The 19,311-nt window shown below is 40.8% G+C and overlaps 1 protein-coding gene across 1 annotated transcript; it reads left to right on the top strand.

The window, feature by feature from the left end:
* Nucleotides 1–1,708: 1,708 nt before the first annotated feature.
* Nucleotides 1,709–19,090, top strand: kcnc1b (potassium voltage-gated channel, Shaw-related subfamily, member 1b; the record flags this gene model as incomplete). Its single annotated transcript, XM_081356878.1, is given in 7 exon segments — nt 1,709–2,275; nt 10,405–11,338; nt 13,048–13,221; nt 13,686–13,730; nt 13,733–13,796; nt 14,514–14,610; nt 19,040–19,090. Coding segments are annotated over 7 exon segments (1,932 nt in total).
* Between the last annotated feature and the right edge of the window lie 221 nt (nt 19,091–19,311).

A 19,311-nucleotide genomic window follows, 5' to 3' on the forward strand; every position in this document is an offset into this window, starting at 1 on the left:
GCGTATCTGGTCCCAGATCAGCCTAAAGCTTCTCTAATGGAAAAATAAAAGCTTTTCTCATTAATTTATGAATTCAGAGTTGCCAATAAGGCACAGTGAGATTGCAACACACAATATTTTGTCCCCGAAATTGAACAAACTACGCCCTCCCCATTCAACTCTCCTCACGCACATGGTCATACATGCCTCCCAGGCAAATGTGCTCTGATTTTAGTCGTGCCGGAGCAGTTCACAAGCTGAGCTCCAGCATAAACAGAAGGTCACCTGCTGCTCATACAAATAGGACACAGTGTGTGTTACATTAATGCTTTAAAACTGTCTATTGTTATGTTACTAGTACAAAATAAGTTACTCTTTTTCAATTTATTAGGTAGGCTACTAGATATACAGTCACTATTTCTATAGTGACAAGTAACTGTTTATTGGAGATCTGCTGTTCAAATATTAACATTCACTTCAGACTTTGTATGTATTCCAGTGCACTGACAAATATGTTTTAGAAACCATTTTCATTCAGAAATTGCTAGAAATTTTCACAAATGATTACAAAGAAACAGCAACACATTGAATTAAAACATGAAATTTTGAAGTTAAACCACTGAAATAGTATTTTGTTGTTAAACATAATCCCACTAAACTCAACTCTACTTTTCTATTTAGACAGTAAGCCATATAAATATTGTAAACTAATTGGGACACATTTCTCAGTCATCTCAATGATAAAAAGTGTCTCAATCAACCTGAATTCACCCCTACATACAATATCCGATTCAAGTGTAAACATCTCCATACCTGGCTGTTGTAAAAAAATCTCACTGGATTATTACAATTAATGGCAAGAGGAACGTTTGGAAATGTAAACTGATATTTAAAGACCATTTTTTGTCTAAAATATGAATGTGCCTACGAATTTTGCACAGTACTATACACACTTTTTTTCTTACAGCACTAGTAAATTAAAGTTGTTTAGTTGTTGAATATAACTATGTTCAAATATGTTTTGAAGGTCAAAGAATGCGTTGCAGAGTGATATAGCTCTAGCAACACAACAATGAATACTAGATTGTATTAAGGACTATATTATGTTAAAACGGCTTGCCATACACAGTGTAGTCCACCCCGAGAACGTGTTGCGTTTTTGTTCTCGTAGAAACACATTTTAGATTGAGCTCTGTATTGTGAATGGAAGACCCTCCCTTGTTGCTGCGCCGCCTGTTTCTTCCAACGCCGTCATCTCAAGCGATCTGCCTCAATGAGAGCACCATCAATTCTGCATATCTTTCGGAAAGCCACTAGAATTGCTGGAGGTGAGATCTGATGCTGGTGGTTTGTCTGTTTGTTCTGAGGGAAAACGGACGTGGGGAAGCTTTGACACAATAGGAACGCTGGAGTTATGAAGGCTCGACGGATGAGTGGCGCTGTCCGTTCAGCACCAGCTCGCGCTCAATGACACCATTAAAAAAACCTGTCTAACACCCTCAAACCCGTCAGGATATTGGGTTATTTGAAGGAATACGCGTTCGCATCTGTCCTTAGAAGTCATTCAGGTGCACCAAGGGGGTTTGGATTCCCATTGTTGATCTGACGGTGGCATGGACACTTTGACGCGCACCTGGCACGATCGTGAACATATTTGAATTTTCCGAACATGGGTCCCAGCGGTATGATGACGATCCGTGGGCTGGAGATATGACTAGAGAGGGACGCGATGGCCCAAGGGGACGACAAGGATCGCATCGTGATCAACGTCGGAGGAATCAAGCACCAGACGTACCGCAGCACCCTGCGCACCTTGCCCGGCACTCGGCTCTCCTGGCTGGCGGACCCCGACGCGCCTAACAACTTCGATTATGATGCGAACATCGGAGAGTTTTTCTTTGACCGTCACCCGGGCGTTTTCGCACACATCCTTAACTATTACCGCACTGGCAAGCTGCATTGCCCGGCGGACGTGTGCGGACCCCTGTATGAGGAGGAGCTGGCGTTTTGGGGGATCGACGAGACGGATGTGGAACCGTGTTGTTGGATGACCTACCGGCAGCATCGAGAGGCGGAGGAGGCTTTGGACAGCTTCGCCGGGGGTGCTCTCGACCTCGGCCATGAAGACCCGGAGCCTGAGGGGGTCGTTGAGGCAGCCGAGGGGGATGAGGGTGTTGAGATGACCCGGAGACTGGCGCAAGGCGACTCGCCCGATAACAGGTCCGGGCGCTGGAGCAGGTGGCAGAAGAAGGCGTGGGCGCTCTTCGAAGACCCGTATTCCTCAAAATACGCACGGGTGAGTTCATTGAGAAGTGCTATTATATGCTTCCTGAAAGCTGAAAGCCCCCCTTTAAAATCAGCCTACAGACCAGCAAACCAGCTTAAGCACATTTTGCAGACCATTGAGGGTCAAGTGATCCTAATGAGCCCATCAGTGAGTCTTGAGTTTGATTGATCGTTTGTGAAATCAGTGATAGATACAGCCATGTCAACTGGGTCGTTCCACAAAACGGGTCTTTGCCATTTAAAAAGGAGATTTTTGGTAAATAAATAAATGAGTAAACTATATGCAAAGTCAATTTCTGCAAGATTTTAAACATTCAGTCAAAGGAAAATGTCTCTTGGTGTTGTGCCATCTCAAGCTAAATGCAATCATTTTTTAATAATTGTAAATAAATTGTAATACATTTTCCCATATATATATATATATATATATAGATTAGGCCAAAACACATCCTCACGGAGAAGGGAAGAGGAAAAGAAATTCATTCATTCATTAATTACATAAAAGAAAATATATGTAAATTATTATTATTATTATTATTATTGTAGTTGTGCAAAATCCATAGCAAAAGATGGTGTCAGTTTTTACAAGTCATTGTTTACTCGTCTCATATTGATCTTGAGATTCTCTTTTTGTGGAATGGCCCAATTCCCGAATTGTGATGAGATACTGAGACTCTAGGTGATCACATCCCTGAGCACATCTCTGGGTGACCTTGAAATAATACCCACCTTCTCTTTTGTGAGATAAAACCAGCCGTGAGATGGGACCATAAATTATAGTTTCTGGTATTCAATAACTCCGTCTGCTTGTGATTCTTTACCACACAGTGCAGCTTAGTTTGGTTCCTCAGTCTGATGAAAGTTATCAAGCGTCTGTGATCTGCTGACTGACTTTGGGGTTGGAAATAAAGACTGCTCACATCCTTGCTTGTCTATACAGATCATGTTTTGTCACTAACGGCAGCCCGACTGTTTTGATGCGTGACAAGCAGCCACCTCACCCCTAGAGACAAATGTAAGCACAGACACACATACACACAACCCCAAGGCACGCAAACACCAAAGATGCATGCACATAAAGTATTTAAGGGCACTTGTGCTGTAAAAGACACGCTCCCCTTGAGATTTTATGGCCATTTCATTAGCTCATTTCAAAAGTCAGCTCTTTGCCCTCATCACTGTCCCTTCTCCGCTCTCAGCAGGAACCCTATAAGCTCTTAATCGGAGATGAGCGCCATCCCAGCATTTCCTCGAGTTTTGGCAGCCAGGTTAATATGGGTCAGCTCTGCTGACTACTGACGGAGCAGGGCATGGACGTCCTCCAAGATCTAAGTGGGCAGACTGTGGAATGAAGTTAGACATAGAATAGTTTTGGGTATTTTGAATGCAGACAATGCTTTTAAACAAGTAAAAGTGTAGGTCAGACTGGTTTTTTAGAAGGAAATGTATTATTCATTTGGCTCTGTGCCGCTCTGCCAGGAGCCAGGCTGTCCGACCCTGTCTGCCGAAGCCGAGAGCTGCTGGAGTTGAGGAAAAGTGCCCCGGCTCCTGGCAGCACCGCTGAGAAACATGAACCATGCTGGCTCATAGCAAATCAAGCAGTAATGGGATGATGAATCTGCTTATGGAGATAGTCTGCTGCCAGGATCTATGATTTACACAACTGATCAAAACTTTGAAATAATTAATGCTTTTGAAATCAGCCTCTTCTCCAAAGCTTTCAATACTCCAGTCTTCAGTGTCACATGATCCTTAAGAAAATGATATGCTGATTTGGTGCTTAATTGATCAATTATTTTTAGTGCTCAATTATTAATAATGGTTCTTCAGTGTTGAAAACACTGCTTAATTTGTTTGTGGAAAACTGTGCTTTTTTTTTTCAGAATTCTTTGAAAAATGCAAAGTTCAAAAGAACAGCATTTATTCGAAACATAAACCTTTTGTAACATAAATGCCTTTAATGCACTTTTAATTTTATGCATCCTTTCAATTTAATGCGTCCTTTCTGAATACAATTATTTGAAATATTATTATAAATTTCTTTTTTAAATTGAATTAACCCATCCCAAACTTTTGAATGGTATTTCCACAAAAAACAACAACTTTGATTTAAGGAGTGTTTCTTGAGCAGCAAATGAGCATATTATGAAGGGTCATGTGACACTGAAGACTGGAGTAACAGAAAACAGTTCTTTTAAACTGTAATAATATTTCACATTTATTACTGTATTATTGATCAAATAAATGCAGCCTTGGTGAGCATAAGAGACTTCTTTCAAAACCATAAAAAATTCCAAGCCTTTGCACAGTGTAGATAATCTGCAAGAGTTACTGATGCATGATGGGAAAGTTGGGTTTCTGCATCAAATATGCATTTCTGTCAACGGTGCTGGAGTATTTTTATCACGTTTTCTAAATGCAGCGCCTCTCTGCGTCTCAAGTGGAGGTCGGCTGGAGAACACAAGCACGTTTCGGATGAATGAATTGGGATGTTGGAGTCATGGCTAGACTGCGTGTGCAGAGGTGGTGCGGTCAACCGTGCGAACTGCAGTGCATGTGGCGTTTCCTCACTAGATTCTCTGGGGCAAGTCAAGTCAATTGTATTGAGTTATTTTTAGGTCGTCTCCGTCAGGAAGAATATCTTAATTACATTAGAACTTGACAACTCAGTTACTTGCTGTGATCACAGCTGACATCCTTCTTTATCTTTGTCTAAAAGCACAGAAGCCTGGGAAGGATGAAGCATGTTGTACATAAGAAAATGTTTAGGCGTCTTAGAGTTAGAAATGGATAATCAAAGGCAAGATTGCTTGAGGTTTTGTTCATTTTTTAAATAAAATAGATGCTTTTTTTATTGCTTTTTTAAAAAATAATAATGCATATGAAGTTTTTATTTTATTTTAAATAATGCATCTGGCAAATATGCCTTTATTTTATCTAAAAAAAAAAACAATACCACAAGCATTCTTGTCTTTGATTGTAGAAACGTGGTTATGATGTGATTAGCAGGCACCATTGCAATATTTTATGAACTCTGTTGGCAGATATTGAGTAAATTCATTTAGTGAAAACACGTGTTTTCTGTTTGTTTGCACTAAAACAGATAGATGAAATGCTACTCGAGAAAACTGTTGCAAACCTGGTGTTGGACCTCTCTTATAATGATGATGCTACAGAACCGTACCTCAATGCGGGATCAGGTGAAAGGTACACTGTTAGAAAAATCTGTAGAAATTACAGTATTACTGGCAGCTACTTGCCAGTAACTTACTGTAGATTTAAATTGATGTTATTTACTGGCAACAATTTGTTCAAAATTAAATGAACATTAAACATTAACAAGTCTTTATCTTTACAGAATAAAACTAAAATAACATCCTCATGCAAAGCATTCTGGGAACCAAAATCTGAAGGAAAAAAACAGAAAAAGGTTGATGAAGATTTCTGGTTCCCAGAATGCTTTGCATTAGATTGTTATTTTATAATTTAATTTTTTCAAGACAAAGACTTGTTAATGTTTAATGTTCATTTAACTTTGAACAAACTGTTGCCAGTAAATAACATACATTTAAATCTACAGTAAGTTACTGGCAAACAGCTGCAAAACTACAGCAAATTTTTTACAGTGTAGATTCTGTCTTAGTTGCATGTTTTTTGAAATATAATAGGAAATAGGATCATTTTGTTTTCAGATGTTTGTTAATTTGTACTGTTGTGCAAACAACAGATGCCACTATGCGGTTGATAATGTGTAGTGTCATTCTTTAACAGTAACGCCTGAGAGGGAGTGAATATATATACATATATACAGACGAGGCTTATTTGGTTCAGACTCTGTCCGTAATGTAGACTTATACAGACTCATCCTCACAGTAATGATCAAGCTGCGAGTCACTCATTAGTCTGTGTGGTTGGGGTGTGTGTGAGTGTGTTTAATGAGAACTTCTCATATCTCAGCTGTATTAGCATCACAGCAACACATCGGTTCATACACACATGCACTCACAGAGTGAATCAGCGCCGGGCCGCCCACCGACTAATTCAGTTACCAGCACTTTAAGTGAGTTTCAACATTCCCAGTTCTGCAGCTCGCACGTTTTTTCACTGGTTGAAAAATGAAAATGGGCTCTTAAGCCCATACTAAATGACTGCAAATGACGACGCTTTGGAGCGACCATCAATATGTCTTCAGTCAACGTCCCTGTGGATGTGTTAAAGATTCACTGAAAGATAGAGTGTGGAAAGTTGATTAAGACTCTGAAGCTCTATTAAAGGGATAGTTCACCCAAAAATTTCAATTCTGTCATCATTTACTCACCCTCATGTTGTTTCAAAACCCGTAAGACTTTCGTTCATCTTTGGAGCTCAAATTTAGATATTTTTAATAAAGTAAAAGCAGCATATAACTTGCGCATATTTAATCATATTATAGCTGATGTTTTACCAGTATTTGATCATTTTTGTGGAGGGAAGAAACATAAAATGGACTGTTACTTCAAGTCATCAATGTGTGATGAGAGGGCAGAGGGGGAGAAGCGGATCATATTGTGTCCCCCGAGATCAAGAGGATCAAGCTGTTCTTGTGCTTATCTTGATCAATGGGAGAGTGAGGATAAAACGTTCTCATGGATCAGACCTTTGCCCTCTGGGATTTGCAAGGTCGTGCGAATGTGCTTTCGCCCTCAGTTTGAGGAGAGCAAAAGTGATTCAGCAATTAAATAAGAGTTTTTTTTATACAAATATTTGTGGTGATATATGTCACATTTCTTTATTTTACAAAAAAAATGTAATCCATGTCTTACCTTGATAAATTATTAAAGGGGTGGTTGATTATGATTTCACTTTTCTAACTTTAGTTAGTGTGTAATGTTGCTGTTTGAGCATAAACAACATCTGCAAAGTTACGACGCTCAAAGTTCAAAGCAAAGGGAGATACTTTCTTTTAAAGAAATCGCTTTTTTAGGACTACAACAAACGGCTGGTAGGGACTACACAACATTAAAATTTACATAAACCCCGCCCCCGGGACACGATTTATAGATTATCAAGACTGAATATGCTAATCAATGACTATAAAGATAACTACACATAAGCTACATAAATTCATCAACTAACCATTCAGAAACGTCCTGTTGCTTCTATATGTTGTCACTTCTTCTTGAGTCTCTCCATCTTTGTCTGACTCCGGTTTGAACATAAAAGGCTAAAAGTTTTTGAAATTTTCAGTGCATGTCTGTGTGAGGTAAAAGGACACAAGCTCTTGAGGCTCCGCCCTCTGTGCTGGGAGCAGCAGCTCATTTGCATTTAAAGGGACACACAAAACGAGGCGTTTTTGCTCACCCTCAAAAAGTGACAATTTTAACATTCTATATAAAAATATCTGTGGGGTATTTTGAGCTAAAACTTCACATACACTCTGGGGACATCAGAGACTTATTTTACATCTTGTGAAAAGGGCATTATACCTCTCCTTTAACTGATTTTTACCGCCCCAGTCCGTTCACTGGCCGTATCATATTGCATACAAAACTGGAAAGCACTTGTGAAAATCCCAAGTTCCAGGTGCTCATCTGGCACTCATCTATAAGATGATAACTGTTCACTTTTGAGCAAATAAAAGGTATTGTATGCACAGATAGGTGTGTAAAATTGGACGTGCATCTTTGGAGAAATATGCTTTTTGCTCCATTTCCTCCATTTCTATAACTCAACAGCCTTTTCTACAGGTCAAATTGATCTGATCTGACTGGCGAAAAGCCCTTATGTATGCCCTTATGTATGCTCGTAGGCTTCCTCAGACAAAACGTTTCTCCTCCCCACAAACACAGGAAATGAAGCACATCTAGGGAATAGTGTCTGTTAGACTAAGCACTGGCTGACCCAGTTATAGACTGCCTGTGGAATTTGTGTGATAGAATGAGCCAAAGAACTGAAAGGTGTTTGCCAGCCGCCAAAACCAGAGGCAGATCAGGGTAAAAAAGGTGTATTAATGCTTTGAAACTTCATGAAAACATGGTAGATGAGCAATTGTTATTTGATACCAGCTTGCATGTTGTAAACGCATATACTTGTAGCATAAATTTAAAATAATTTGTAATTAATTTCCTTTACTAAATGATGCAATGAAATTTGGTCGTGAGTTAGCGCTCATGAATAATTGAATAATTTACAAAAATGCTACTTTAACCCCAGAATCTGGAATGGTAGATTCTTATAGTTGAAAATCGGACAAGAATGGTATAGTTTTGGTCAGAAATGAGCATGTAGTGCATTTTTGTAGTGGTGTTTACTAAGGCATTGTTCATATTTGGGGTTAGTGATTTGAACAAGCTCTTAACTGTAAGCATTAAACTTTGGCTTGTGACTTGTACTGTTTGTGCAAATGGCATGAATAATTCCTAAAATCATGCAGATTATTAAGGTGAATAATGCTATTACTCCTCTAAGTGATCTGATTCACGATTCTAGCCTGGTAGAAGATAAAATGGGTGAGAAAATCCCATTCATTAAAGGTGCATTAAGCGATTTCTGAGAATAATTGTTGAACACTGTTGATATTTGAAATCAACTCACAACAAACACACTCCTCCCTTCATTGCTCCGCCCCAAAAATGCACGAACACGCAATGCAAGAGTGGATGTGTGCAGCGTGGAAAGCTTTTATTAATGCAGATCCTAAAGCTCTTGCCTGATCACAATCCTTATTTTTTCCCATTGATATTCCTCTGACCTTTTCTCTTTTGTAATGTCTCTCAGCCATCTCTCTTTCAGCAATCTTTCTTCAAATCTCCCTCTTGCTCATTCTCTCTCCTCCCCCATCATGACTGGACACGCCTCCTACTGCTGATTGGCTAGTTTGTTGTGGCGCTCAGTCCAATCCACTTTCAACAGCGTTTCTCAGAAATCACTTACTGCACCTTTAAAGGGGGGGGGGCAACAGAAATTTGGTAAGCAATCAATCAGAATACCCTAGCATTGTGGTAGTGACTTTTGCACTGGCAAGTACCAATCAACCAACAACATTTTTTTTTTTTTTTTTTTTTTTTTTTAGAAAATATAGTAGTAGGGATTATGATGAATTATTAAATTCCAAGAATGCACTCAATTCTTATTTGTTGAATGAATACATTATTCCACCCCTATTATATGCTGATGGATGATTTGTCATAATATAAATAATGGATGGTGCCTTTCACAGTTGCCAGAAGATCCCACGCTAGGGAAAACATGGCCAACTAGCACTTATGTAATTCCACCATTCCGCCAGTATTCCGTCATCCTGTGGTGGGGCTCCCCTAGTGAAATCCAGTTCCATCTGTCCCTGCTTGTTGTTCTCTCTTACAGTAAGCTGCAGCGTAAATCGTGAAGCTTTCCCCATCCTCTTTCAAAACACTTCGAGGGACCATCTCACCAAATCTGTGTGGTAACCTTGCCAGAGGCTGACCAGAAATCCCTGGTGAGGGGATCTATGGCTAAATTTATCCCAGAGTGATGGAGGGCAGCTATATCGGTGCCTTTCTGTCATTCTATGCTGTCCTTGAGAGTGCACAATGACCTTGAGTTTCAGAACTGTACTTCTATGCCGTGGCACTTCTCAGTAGCACATTTAGAAACTCAAGATGTGACATTATCCAAGTGCACTTCCTCTAAATTCTTCTGAAATGGGCGTTTATGAGCAATTAGTCTTTTCATGGTGTTGTAATTGGATTTATTTTGGGGAAGCTGGGAAAACCTATTTATAGCGGACGTGTGTTACAGCTGTTTTTTTGAGGAATTCACTGAACAAGCATTTAAGGAATTCTGTCACTTCCTCAGCCTAGCATAACCTTTTTCTTTGGTGGAACACAAAAGGAGGATTTTTAAGTATTGTATTGCTCCATGCAGTTACAATGAATAGGGAATGAGGTTTAAAGCACCATACAAATATCAAAGTATCAAGTATTCTATCAAAGCTATCAGCTATCATTCTATCAAAGCTATTCATTCCTCCAAAATTTCCCCTGTTGTGATCCACGGATCAGAGAGTCATACTGGTTTGGAACGACATCAGGATGATTAAATATTAAAAGAATTGTCATTTTTGGATAAACTATTTCTGTAAGGTCTTACATAATCTCTCTCTCTTTTTTTCTCTCACAGTGGGTAGCATTTGCATCTTTGTTCTTCATTTTGGTATCCATTACCACATTCTGTTTGGAGACTCATGAGGCCTTCAACCCCATCGTCAACCAGACATATATCTATACGGACGGCAATGAAACTCGGGAGCATGTCATCACTGAGACGAAGACCATGGTGCAGTTAACCTACGTTGAGGGTGTCTGCGTTGTGTGGTTCACTTTTGAGTTTCTGATCCGAGTGACTACCTGTCCTGACAAATTAAAGTTTGTCAGAAACACTCTCAACATCATTGACTTTGTGGCCATCCTCCCCTTCTACCTGGAGGTGGGGCTGAGCGGACTCCCCTCCAAAGCAGCGAAAGACGTGTTGGGTTTCCTCCGTGTGGTGCGATTCGTTCGAATTCTCCGTATCTTCAAGTTGACACGACACTTTGTGGGTTTGCGAGTACTAGGGCACACACTCCGTGCCAGTACCAATGAATTTATCCTCCTCATCATTTTCCTGGCACTCGGAGTCTTGATATTTGCTACTATGATCTACTATGCTGAACGTATCGGAAGAAACCCCAATGACCCCAATGCTAGTAACGACACACACTTCAAGAACATCCCCATTGGCTTCTGGTGGGCTGTGGTAACAATGACAACCCTCGGCTATGGCGACATGTACCCTCAGACGACGTCTGGTATGCTGGTGGGCGCACTGTGCGCCCTTTCAGGTGTGCTGACGATTGCCATGCCTGTCCCTGTAATTGTCAACAACTTCGGCATGTACTACTCCCTAGCCATGGCGAAACAAAAACTACCAAAGAAAAAAAATAAGCATATCCCACGGGCACCTCAACTGGGGTCTCCTAACTACTGCAAGTCAGCCATTAACTCCCCACGACCCAGCACGCACAGCGAAGCATGCCCCCTGGCACAGGAAGAGGTTTCCGAGATCAGATACCAAGGTAGGAACTAATATTTTAGAATCTGTTTGTTAACCTTAAAGGAGTCATATCATAAATTTCCCAGAGCGTCACTGATTTGGTTTTACCATAATATAACCTATTTCTGGCCCTTATCCTGCAACTGTACCTTTAAAGGCCGGGACACACCACGCCGATGGTCGGATGTCGGGCCGCTGTAGTGTCGGTCGGCTTCGTTTTTCCGGTGTGTTGGCTCTAGTCGGACGCTGTCTGGGTTTTTTGGGCCGATTCAGCATGTTGAATCGACGTCGGGCGTTGGTGAGAGAGATAACTCTGATTGGCTGTTCAGCTTAGAGTCAGTGCATGAGAATAAAAGCAAAAGTGATGAAAGCAAGCTAAGAAGTCAAGATGGTACAGACAGATGTCTATTATAATTTTATGTCATCTTAACTGAGCATTCGAAAGCACTAATATTGTCATAATAACATGAGACGATTGGATTGAAGGAAGTGAACCACGTGATTGATATTCAAAATGGTAAGCAAGCGCTGCTTTGTTTACGGTTTGTATTCGGTTTCCCTTTTTTGAATGACAAAAATAGACTATTGATACCTGCTGAAATAGACATATATTTAGTTACACGCAGGCGCAGAACGCACATGCTAGCTGACAGTCGCCTTTAGTCTAATTGGTGTGTTCAAGCGCAGCTTTTTGGTCAAGACGCAGCCGACAATAGACGACAACAAAGTTGGCTTTTGTCGCCGCTAGTTCTTTGAGTTCGCCTTGGTGTGTCCCGGTCTTGAGACTTACAAACAATCTCTTAAGCACTTCCTTGTTCCTTAGCCACAAGTTACTGTAATTTGCTGAACTTGGATGAGTTAATGTAGGTGGTCATGTTTTTACGAAGAGTTTTTGCTGCTTAGTTTCAATAGATGGACTTTTTGGACAAGGAGACAAAGTGTTTAGTTCAGTTCTATGTTTACTAAGACTGAATTGCAATTAAGTTGGATGCATCTGAATAATGCTTCTATGATTAGGTTTCATTTTAAACAAGAAACGTGATCAAGATTTATTCTTGTTTGTGTACACTGACATGAAAGGGCATGGTCTCTCTATTAAGGATGTAGAGGGGAAAGGGTTTGTGAATGACGCTAAATTGTTTGAAAAATGACTTTTGCTGCAATGCACTTTGATGAAGACATCCGTTGACTAAAGAAAATTTCAAAGAGACAAGCCCAGGTCTACTTTCGGGCATCCAGACTGATGTATTCCTTAATTGGGAAACCGTCTAATGCAGAAATACAATAGAAGTCAAAATTCTGACATCTACGTCAGGGGTATTTATTTCTGCTCCTAGATGGAATTAAAAATGTACAGAGTTTAGGTTCAACCCTGCTCCAACAATGTTCAAATAATACTGAAAACTATTAGCTGGAGGTTGGAGCTAAATTGAAAGGGCAATGGGTCTCCAAGAGCAGGGTTGATTACCTCTGATCATGATATTGCAGAAAAATATGGTTTCCTAGTGTTTGCAAATGAAAGATCAAATCCATTTGACTAGGTATAAAATCATGAATGGTAGAAAAAACATCAGTCTTTCTTGCAGAAAGTCATTTAAATATCATCAGGTCTGAACTTTGTGAGTGGTTTGGCTTTCAGGATGTATCGGCGTGTTGATAGCGTGAAATAAATCCTGCATGTCACCTTGCATCAATCTGTAATGAGTCATCTCTCTTTGCCTGTGACTGGAGATTTTAAAGTGAACGGGGAACCATCTAAAGCTGCCCTGGCCAATGAGGATTGTCCTCACATCGACCAGGCGGTGTCGCCAGAGGAAGTCTTCAGCCCCGTGGACCGTGAGAGACCCTGCTTCCTGCTCACTTCCGGAGAACGAGCCAATCACACGGGGGGGAGAGTCCGGAAGGGTACGTAACCAGCCAATCACTGCTACCAATCAGAGCACTGCCAGTGCTGTGTCTTAAAGTGGAGCAGCTGTCAATCAAAGATGCTCTTTCGGTGCAAATCGACCGACTGTCACTCAGCCTTCTTTCTCGCAGTCTGATAGCTCCTCAGTTCTGCCGTTACCCCAAGGTTGACAGGAAAAGCTGCGATAGAAATAACATATCCAAGTGAGCCGTCAACGGGCCTCTTTATTTTTAGCACAGTCAGAACAAGATCTTTGAGAAGAACATGCAGTGCCAGTTTTTCTTAATGTGTTCATGCGAATGCAGTATGCTTCATTTATTTATGTCAGGCAGATTCAGTGGACTGTTATGTAAGGGTCCAATTTTAAATAGAAAAGTGAATGATGAGGAAAAAAAGATGGTTTTACTCTGTAGATGAAATAAGCTTCAGTATATTGCCTAGCGGTGTGCTTGTTTGCATGCAGATTCACAATGGCGGGTGGTCCTGGTGATGGTGAATCTCACAAGAGATGAAGCATGGGATATGGGGCATGTGGTCACATGACAAGAACTCAGCCAGTCAGAAGCTCTCGATCGTAATTTAGAACAATGACAGCAAACGGGTGCCAGTAGCAAGTCCATGCTACCCTAATGAAAAGACCAGCTTTGATTGAGGATGATTGAGGAAGACTTGCTGGGTAGGCTAGTTAAGAAGTTTTGTTGGGACTAGTATGTGTAATACAAACAACAATGCTGGTCTTTCCAACAGGGTAGTCAAGATAAGACTTGGCCAGGGCTATTAAGAATCAAACTCTTTCCTTAGCTCTTATAATGAAGGTAAGATCTTGAGCAATACTTTAGGATAAGAAAGAATTAAGATACTGTTAGCCCTGTAGTTTGCCCCATATTTTACAGAACTAGCATTATCTTGTAACAGTTACCAAGTATACACGTATGTTGTCGGGCTGATGAGTCTGGCTGAGTTCTTTGATGTCTCTCTGAACCTGTGTTGTGCTGTAAAGCACTGTGAAACCACTCCATGCATGCAGTAGACAGTTTGAAGCATAGAACGCATGGAGGATGATGCAGTTGACTTGGCAACGAGTCAACGTCAACTGGCTAATCATGAACATGAGTACATGATAGGGCAACACTAACCATATCTAATCTGTTCAAACACCACACACAGTACACACACCTCAGCTTATCTGTCCAATTACCATATTTATTCACAAGCAAGCCTTGGAGGAGAGTCTTTGTCTGAAGTTGAAGGCTGCTCTGAGGTTTTACTGAAAGCCCTTTTTCTCTTCAAATGAAGGTTATGAAAAGCCATGGAGCCACAGCAGCATGTCTGGAGGCGTGGCCTCAGTGTCGGCCCTGCCCTGCAGCCCGTCCTGTCTCATGCAGCAGGTCCACTCTCCCATCCCATCCATCCTGTAGCATGGACAACAAAACTAACCAATCAGAGGCCCTCGCTCCGCAGTGCTGCGCTGGGACGCCTGCTCACACTGTGTACCATCCATCCGTCTCTCATTAAACTCTCCTTCATTACAAACTTCTCTTCTCTTCTCTTCTCTTCTCTTCTCTTCTCTTCTCTTCTCTTCTCTTCTCTTCTCTTCTCTTCTCTTCTCTTCTCTTCTCTTCTCTTCTCTTCTCTTCTCTTCTCTTCTCTTCTCTTCTCTTCTCTTCTCTTCTCTTCCTAATTCTCAACCCTTCTCTTTTCTCTTCCCTCTCTGCTCTTATCCCTAATCTTCACCAACTTCTTTGTTTCTGTTTCTCCTCCCTTCTTTTATGTTTTCCTCTTTCCTCTTTTTCCTCCTTCCTCTTTTGCTCTTCTCCTTTATCTTCTTCTTAATTACCTCTCCTTCCTCCACCTCTATATTCTTCTTTCTCCTATCTAATCTTTTTTTGTTTTCCTTCTTTCACAATTTTCCTTCCTCTTCCTCCCCCTTTTCCTCTTTCTCTGCTCTTCTCTTCTCCTGTCTCCTTAGTTACCTCTCCTTCCTCCTCCTCTTTCTTATCCATTCTCGTTTTCTTCCTTCTTCCACTATTCTCCTTCCTCTTCCTCCCCCTTTTCCTCATCCCCTTTCTTGTCTGTTCTTTCCTCTTTTTTGTCCATCTTTAACTCTTCCTCTGCCCTTCTCCTTCCCTTTCTCTTCCCTTCCTCCTTTCTTCTGTTCCTTCCCTTTCCTCCTCCCTTCACCTGTCTATCCTTGTTTCTTCCTCTTCTTTTTCCCCTTCTCTTCTCTTCTCTTCTCTTCTCTTCTCTTCTCTTCTCTTCTCTTCTCTTCTCTTCTCTTCTCTTCTCTTCTCTTCTCTTCTCTTCTCTTCTCTTCTCTTCTCTTCAGTGGTGCCATCTACATTCCCTTCTCTTTGCAGTCTCATTTCTTTCCTCACTTTCAAATTTCTACACTTTCATTCTTCCTTATCTCTCCTTCATTGCTCCTTTTTCCTAAACCCTGAGTGTTTTAAGCTGTGGTTTTCATCAGGTGATTATGGACACCATTTAAAAGGAAAACAAATGAGACAATGGCTATTTCATATATAAGATAAACTTAGTTTGAAGAAACACCAAACAATCATGATTCTGCACACATCACCAAACATAGAAAGTTGACTGGAAAAACCTCATTTGCATTTGCATGCCTTGCATGGGAAACTATCTGAGAAAACAATGTAAGCTTTTTGAAAATATGTAAGAAGAAAAAGTTTTTTCACCCAAAGCTTCTTTAAACATATCTGATGCAGAGTATGATATCATTTATGATGACATACAATATATGTAGCAACTGTTATTTTTTTTTCTGACATTTTTTTTTTTGCCTTTCCCCAAACTATGATCGCTTGTGGTGTTTTTAAACACCCTGTATCTGTTAGTAGCAGCAATCGAGTTGACCATCTGACTTTTTGACAAATGTATTAAGATGCAAATAGTGAAAAAATGCACTTTAACTATTTTTTTTTCTCAACCAGAGCAGGCAAATTTAAATATCAGTATTTCAATTACAATACCAGCTATTATATAAAGAAGCTTTATTTTCACAAAACCCATATTTTTCATAAATTCAGCTTCAAATGTGATTAATCTGGAGTAAATACATGTGTATATCACATTTGTAAACATTTAACACTGTAGCAAATCACACGCAATCACAGAAAATATACAATATAGATGTATCGTGCAGTCAACAGAAAAAAAGAAAGCGTCTTTTAAAAAGAAAATAATCAATGTACTTTTGGGATTACTTGGGGAGAGGTAAATGCATGGACTTTTATGCAAAAATACATATGCGAATGACAAAACTGTAAATATGAACCTTGCATGAAATAAATTTTGTATCCAATCTGTATATAGACTCTGGTTTTCTTTGACAGAACATGCATACATAACTCCCCGGTTGCTTGGCAATAAGCTGTGCCTGTATTGTAATGTCTCTTTGATCTTTCACCCCGTCTTTATCACCAAGCTGTTTTTCCGTCAGCTATTTTTGGACTTTACGGTCCATATTTAAAAAAAAGAAAATGTTGCAATTATGCACCAGTGTTACTAGCTCATGATTCAGTCCTGTTAAAAGGACGCACAAGCACACTTGGATTGTGAAAGGTGGGAAAGGTTAAAGAGAAAGTGTGTGACCTCCCGGCAAAGCAGGGGATTGAAACAGGAGAGCCGAGGCAGGACTAGCGGTGACCGTGCCCTGTTTCGCACACCGGTAGCATGCCACAAGTCATTAACCAAGCATGTCACACCATCCCACTGCGTACAAACCCAAACACAGCATGACCTGAGTTATTCATATTAAAGGAATAGTTCACCTAAAAAATTTTTTCTTTTTTGTTGGATCATTTACTCATCTGAAGCCCATATGTATATGACTTTCTTTCCTCAGCCGAAGAGAAATTAAGGTTTTGGAGGAAAACATTCCAGGATTTTTTTTCCATCTAATGGATGTGAATGGTGCCCAACGTAGACCATTTTTAATCGGTCCAAAAATCCACATTTAGGCAAATTCAAAGGGCTCCAAGAATCTTCTCTCGCAAAACGATCAGTCATTTTCGCACAAAAAAAAACTTTTTAACTGCAAACGCTCACCTTGATCCAGCTCATAGACTGTCAAAAAACAAATCACCGCTTCCTTACACTGTAGAAAAATGAAGCCAAAACATTCCAGAAATTGTCATTTAGAGCCCAGGTCTGCACAGTAGTGATATTGAGGTGGAACCCCGGTATCAAAAAGTGAAAGTGAAGGCCACCGGTACGGTAACCCATACTCAGAATATGTCCTCTGCATTTAACCCCTCCAAGTTAGTGCACACACATTAGGAGTAATGAGTAGTGAACACACACACCCGGAGCAGTGGGAAGCCATTTTTGCTGTGGCACCCGGGGAGCAATTGGGGGGTTTGGTGCCTTGCTCATTTCCTGCCGGTATTGAGAATCGAACCCACAACCTTCAGGTTACCAGTCTGACTCTCAAACCATTAGGCCACGACTGCCCCTCAAGTTCAAACAACTAACTAAAACCAAACGCACTGGAAAAAACAAACACTTTGGTTTATGACCTATACTGCAGCCAGCCACCAGGGGGCGATGTTTTGGCTTCACTTTTCAGGTTGTGTGCGGCACACTTGATCCAACCAAAGCCCTTTGAAGGCAAGCCTGCAACCTTAGCCGGAAAAAGCGTAATGCCTGAAGACAAGAGGCGTTTATTTAGGCTTCACTACGCCGAATAAACCGCGTTTGTGAGGAAATAGCTTATGATTTGATGAATCGACAGTCCATCGGCTAATCTTCATCTGTATCTTCGTTTACGGCACTTCTCATTCATTTCTATGGTATCCACAAACAGTGATTGACTCTCGCACAACTCTGAACGAAATTCAATGACGTCAAGGCTGTAATGTGATTGGTTATCAAGGTTAGCGTTGCGCTTTCTTCAGTGATATTCACGGACCCACGTATATCCCAATAATTAGACCCTCTCTGATCCAGCTCTGCCAAGCGCATTCATGAGACAGTTCATGATCTCATGCGACGCATGAACGTTGAGTAGGTCATGTGTGACGTAGGCGGTAAGATATTGTTTACACGTGTGGACAAGTGTGAAGAACAAATGGCCGTTGCCGTATATTAGTATTTGTCTCAGTTGATGTGTGTATCAAACTCTTCTTGTAAACAATGGGGCGGTTCTTGCCGCCTACATCATGCGTAACCTTTCGAACGTGCAAGAGGTCGTGAACTCAACCGTCTCATGAACGTGCTTCGCAGAGCTGGACCAAGGCAAAAAATTTGTAGATAAAAGTATATAATTTGATTATTTTGTTAGAGAAGACCCTTATTTGTCGGTTGGGGTCATGTGGAGAACTTGTCAAACCGTCAAATATGGTCTACGCTGGACACCGTTCACCTGCATTATCAGATGGAGAAAAATCCTGGAATATTTTCCTCCAAAACCTTCATTTCTCTTCGGCTGCGGAAAGAAAGTCATACACATCTTAGATGGCACTGGGGTAATAAAATAATCAGAAAATTATTATTTTTTGGGTGAACTGTTCCTTTAACAATAAACTGTAGACTTACACTGGATCTGAATGAATGCAGTGTGGAGCATGGGAGAGCGCATGGTAAAAGCTCAAGTTTACCATGAGCCTGTAAAGAGGTCATAGTCACCCGCTTGACGAGTGTCGCTCTGTTTGCTTGCACGGTTCGAGGGACAACAATCCCGCCAGCCTTCTCCATCCGCCCCACCCCCTCCCCCATGTTTCTGTGCCGTCCGTTTGGTGTATTAATATGATTTTCCTTGTTGTTTGTTGTTGTTGTTTTCTCTTCGTGTTTTTTTAGAGACCCGGCGTGCCAACCGAAGCAGACAACCAACCGAGTCAGTGTGTGTAATGAACCATGGTGTACCAACCACTATGTGTGTCAACCATAAAGCCACATCCCCCACCTGATAGTACAGTATTTTGCGTTTGTGTGTGTGTGTGTGTGTGAGAGAGAGAGGGCGTGCTGTGTGTTTGTTGTAGATTAGCACTTTTCTTTGAGTTGTGACAGAATAATTCAGCGTAGATGTAGCACAGAAGCTAGTTGTTCAGCCGTACGTAGCGCTGTTTCGT

The sequence above is a fragment of the Scardinius erythrophthalmus genome (assembly GCF_964197995.2).
Source record: "Scardinius erythrophthalmus genome assembly, chromosome: 24".
In the NCBI taxonomy this organism is placed as follows: domain Eukaryota; kingdom Metazoa; phylum Chordata; class Actinopteri; order Cypriniformes; family Leuciscidae; genus Scardinius; species Scardinius erythrophthalmus.